General features: G+C 48.8%; 1 protein-coding gene across 3 annotated transcripts in view; it reads right to left on the reverse strand.

The window, feature by feature from the left end:
* Window positions 1-3,951, reverse strand: part of Tbc1d4 (TBC1 domain family member 4) — a 168,954-nt gene extending 165,003 nt beyond the window's left edge. For 2 of the 3 annotated variants that reach the window (XM_026788366.1, XM_026788365.1), the window contains exon 1: window positions 2,693-3,951. In XM_026788366.1, coding sequence (XP_026644167.1) covers window positions 2,693-3,190 — 498 coding nt within the window. In that variant the 5' untranslated portion in view covers window positions 3,191-3,951. The remainder of the gene's footprint in view (window positions 1-2,692) is intronic. The other variant, XM_026788367.1, reaches the window with a different exon arrangement.
* Window positions 3,952-5,108: the final 1,157 nt, after the last annotated feature.

A 5,108-nucleotide genomic window follows, 5' to 3' on the forward strand; every position in this document is an offset into this window, starting at 1 on the left:
AAAAAAAAAAGCCATATATGTAAACCAAGGACTCAACTAGGAATTTATAATAAACATGTGACTTTCACTGTTTTCTCTGAAATAAATGGGGGGGGGGGGAATTAACCTAAACATTTTATTTGTAAATTAATAGCACATTCAGCCCTCCTAACATTTAAATACATGGTGGAGGTAAATTCAAGGATTTGTGTAATTGGCTCTAAGTCCTATATCCAGGGGAGACACTGTAACTGTTCAGAGCACAGAGTGCCAACACCTGCAAGGAAAAGCAAGGCTATTCCCCAGACCAGAATGTAGCATAAACCAGCCAGCCAGGGTCACTAAAAAAAAATCTCTCTCCCTCTCCTCTCCTCAACAGGGTTTCTCTGTGCAACAGTCCAACAGCCCTAGCTGTCCTGGAACTCACTCTGTAGGCCAGGGTGTCCTCGACCTCACAGAGATTCCCCTGCCTCAGCCTCTCGAAGGTTGGAATTAAAGGCGTGCATCACTATGGCCAGCTACGAAGAGTCTCTTAAAGGCCTGGAGACAGTAAATGCAATGTTCTTCCTTGTTGCCAGAGGCCGGACACTGTATTAGACTGCAACAAAGATAGTGATAATCTTGGGAATTTTCCAGTTTCATTTGTGAAATGAGTCTTAAATAAATAAGCCTGAACCGAAACTCACCGGCCAGCCATGGTAGCAAATTTCAAGTCATTCACAGTGAAGTATTCTGTTGTGAGCATAACAGTGAACACAAATTAAAATTGCCACCAGGAGACCTCAACCCTACACAGAGAACTGCAAACAGTTAAGGCATGCTGAGAGTGCAAGAAATATTCTTCCCTGGAGACAAGCACACCAATTAGTTATCCAACACCGAATGGTCAGCCCTGAAAACACACATACATACTAGTAACATTACACGGCTGCTAATATTGCATAATATGTATGAACTAATAATGAAAAGGGGGAACATGAATTTAAAAGAGAGAAAAGAAGGGGCAAATGGTAAGGCTTGCAGGGAGGAAAGGGAAGTGAAGAATGATGCTATTATAATCTCAAAAATAAATGATTTTTTTTTTAAAAAAATCTTATTTTCCCCTTCACATTGGCCTTTCTGGTTGTTTAGGGTATTTGTCGCTTGGGGGCTGGCATGGCTGCCAGTGTTCAAAAGCACTTCTCGTTCTCCCAGAGGACCAGAGTTGGGTTCCCAGCACCTACACAACCACCTAGAAGCACAGCTCCTCAAGGGGATCCAAGGCCCTCTTCTGGCCTCTTCAGGAACATGTTTGTGCATGCATAACTCACGCGCACACACACATACACACACACACACAAATAAATAAATAAAAATAAATCTTAAAATAATAAACCCAAAGATGTTTTTCTCCTTTAGAATGCAACAGACTGGAAACAACTGTCTTTTATTTCAGTTTCGTTAGAGGACTTTTGTGGAATGTCAGCAGCAAACAATAATATTACAGTTCAATTGTGGAATAAGGACTTGATACAGGATGTTTTTCTAATCTATTCTTAATTTCCCAGCTATCTAAAGGACACCATGGGATAGAACCTGAGACTTCATTTATTTTTAGTTAGTCCACACGAATTCCCCTAAAAACCTAAATCCCTTTAAAAATACAATTTAAACACACACACACATAGACACACACACATGCACACACACACACACACACACACACACACACACACACACTTTTCTTTCCACACTTTCAAGCCTGTTTCCCAAGGCATAGTTAACTACGCTGAAGTTTCCTACCTCTGGGAGAGCAGTGGTTCTCAGCCTTCCTAACGCTGAGACCCCTTTAATACAGGTCTTTATGCTGTGGTGAGTCCCAAACACTTCACGTCCACTGCCACTTCATAACTGCATTTTTTGCTACTGTTATAAATCATAATGTAAATATCTGATATCCAGGATATCTGATGGGGGTCACGGCCCACAGGTTGAGAATCGCTGTGTTAGCTAGTTCTGCACCTGTTTATGAAGAAAGTCAAGGTTTCATTTAGTAACAGAACATTTCGAGTTGGTAAACTATGGAGAAATATTGGACACTAAGCTAGAAGCTTAGAATGCCTTTTAAAATGACGCTTGAAGCCTCTTCTGTCACAGTGATTCTGAAGTCGCTCACGTACGCACTTACTGTCACAGTGGCTGCGAAAACAACAGCAAAGGTCTTCCGGCTTCAAATTCGCAGAATCGCACTCCATTGACAACCTAACAGTTCGAACTCTAACCCTAAACTGTGCTTTGAAATCTCACCTCCCAGGCCCGGACATCTGGAGGTGCTTTGGTGACAGTGACGTGCCCGCCAAGCAGGTATAAATGCAGGACCACCAAACGGAGAGGGGGGGGGCAGTCTCCCGTACTTCTAAAAAACACACTTGCACGTATGCACTCCTTGGCGAAAGCCAGGCAAGCCAGCACCAGTCACCAGGTTCTTCCTAGGATCCGCGCTTTTCATCTCCTCCAGGCCACTCAGCATCTATTTCCTTTCTCCCACTCAGGTCGGCCAGCCCATCCCGAGGCTAACTCAACCACCAATTACTTTCCCTCCCACTCCCAGATCCTAAATGCTGAGCGAGAGGAGCGCGCCACGTGGATCTCGAGCCAGCAGCCCGATCCAAGAGGGGTCCCTGTCTCGCCAGTCCCCGCGGCTCTACTCCCGCCCCGGGCTCATGAGACTTGCCTGGTTAGGGTCAGTGGCTCGGAAAACGTGGCAGGCCATTTGAGACTCGGGGTCGTCCGGTTGCGCCTTGATCAGGTAGGCAAAGTAGGTAAGGTCGTGGCTGTTGTGGATGAAGCGCGAGATGTGCTGCGCCTTGTGCTCAAAGATGAACACCCCGGTGTTGGGCTGCACAGTCCCGGAGCCAGAGCCCCCGCCGACCCCGGCACCCGGTGCGGGGACGCAGCGCAAAAAGGGCGCGCTAAGCACCAGGAGCACCTCGCGGGCCGCGGGCGCCCCGCAGCCGCCCGCCTCAGGCTTCTGGCTGCGCCGGCGGATCTCGGCCATGAGCCAGGGTAACATGGGCAGCGTGGTCCTGTGATCCAAGCACGACCCTCCCACGTACCATAGCCGGAAGCGCTTGTCACCGGGCTTGGTGGCACCTGGCTGCGCTGGGGTACCCGACTCGGGCTCCAGAGGGTGCGGGAAAGGCTCATCCTGAATGCAGCTAGGCGACTCCATAACTCGCGCCTAGCGAGGGCGCCGCGCCCCCAACTCTCACTGTGCAGGCGCCGCGGAATCTGCCAACTGTCGCCCCAGGCCCCGCGCCTGCCCTGGTGCCACCGTGGGAGCCCTTGAAGTCCGCGCTTCAGCGGCCCTGCCCCATGCGACACTTTCCCGGGCGCGGCTAGGAGACTCCGGCTGCAGCGCAGTGGACTAGAGGGGAGACCGAGGCTCACGCGCGCATTCTCCTTCCTGGAGATTGCGCTTCCGGACTCCCCTGTCCTCCTGCCGCCCGTCCTCGGGATTGGGGACCAAGCTGGCCGCGGTCAGTTGCTCCCGCTTCTGCAGCCCGCTGCGGCCGCGCGCTTGCCCAGCGCTGGCCCTGGAAGGCTGGGCGGAGAGTGGGGCTGTGGGAGGGAAGGGGTGACTCGGGGCGGAGCTGACTGCTAGCAGGGTGACCGGCTGTCACCTGGAAGGTCGGGGGCGCGGGGTTGCGGCCCGCTCAGTCCCGGAGAACTATTCCAATGGAAAATAACAAAAACCAAGGTGGCCTTTCCCGGGCGGCTCCTCCAGCCTCCGACTCTGCAACCCAGCTCGCTGCTCCTCCTCTAGGGTTCCGTTCCTCCCTCGTTTCTTCCTTCCTTTCTTCCAGGCCGCTACTTTAAAGCCGGCTGCTGCCCTGCCTCCAACCCGGGCGGGCAGCGAGCTACGCCTGCAGCAGCAGATCTGAGGTCTCCTCCCAGCCTCTTCCTCCTGCCTCCGCCCCTCACCTCGCCTCAAGGGGCAGCTTTACCCAGCCTGGCGCGGGCACTTTCCGGACCAGCTCGGCCTCTCTCTTCTTCTGGAGACTCTACCGCCCCCTGGAGAGGGGCCATTCTCAGTGGGGCGCTGGGATTTTTTTTTTAAACTGGATTTTTTTTAAGCAATATTTGCTTGGTTTTATTCCGTCTAAAGTGTTTATATTATTATATTCTGTATCCTTTTACCTACTCTCGCCACTGCTTGTGTTTTCAATCACAATTTTATGACAAAATAATTTAATTGTGATATTCACTTTAAACTTTAACACTGGTGTGAATCTCCCGTTTCCTAATGCAGCTAACTTCCTAAAATATAAGGAAGGTATACGTAAACTTTTTTACATATCTCCACTTCAGAACTAATGTAAATTTCTTCCCTTTTATGGATGAGAATACATATTTCAAAAAGCATTTCAGGGTTAATTTAATTACTCTATTTTTAAAGTAGAACGGTAGTCATATAATTATGTTTTCCGTTTTAGCAAATTAAACTGGTTTTGTTACTGCTGCTACGTGTTGGTTGTTACTATTTTTAAGACGAAGTCTCCTTCCTGGATACCACAGGTTCCCTTACAACACTGCATCTTCCTGCCTCGGGTTTCCACGTCCTGGGTTACAGAAATGCATCATCATCCTGGAAGAACTCTCACACTCTCTTCATACTCTTGTGCTTCTCTTATATTGTCTATTTAATGGTGTTCTTACTTTCTCTAATGTCCTGTGGTCCTTTGCTTCGTTTTCATGCAATGTCAATATGGTCAAATTTGCTGCACCTCTGGGGCCACCAACTAGCTAGCCTCTTGTGAACCATCATCTAAGCTCCAAGACAGAGGTGTTATTGATTGATTTAAGTCATTTAACTTAACACCTAGAAAACCTTTGTGCAAAATAGAGCCCAAGTCTTCAAGGAGTAATGAAACACCTGAGAACATAGACTGAGTCATCCTCAGACCTTAACAGGATTCTTACATGGTTCTCCTTTCCCTAGGCTGCATGTCTGAGGACTGTGAAAGAGAAAGAAAGGAATAAAGACATGGATCAATTACAGAAGCCTTATAGACCTGCCAAACCGATCAGTGGGGATTACAGTTGTGTTTGGAGCCTTCCTCTGCCAGTTCCTACTGGCAAAATAAATT

This window comes from Microtus ochrogaster, unplaced genomic scaffold, assembly GCF_000317375.1.
Source record: "Microtus ochrogaster isolate Prairie Vole_2 unplaced genomic scaffold, MicOch1.0 UNK2, whole genome shotgun sequence".
Lineage (NCBI taxonomy): Eukaryota > Metazoa > Chordata > Mammalia > Rodentia > Cricetidae > Microtus > Microtus ochrogaster.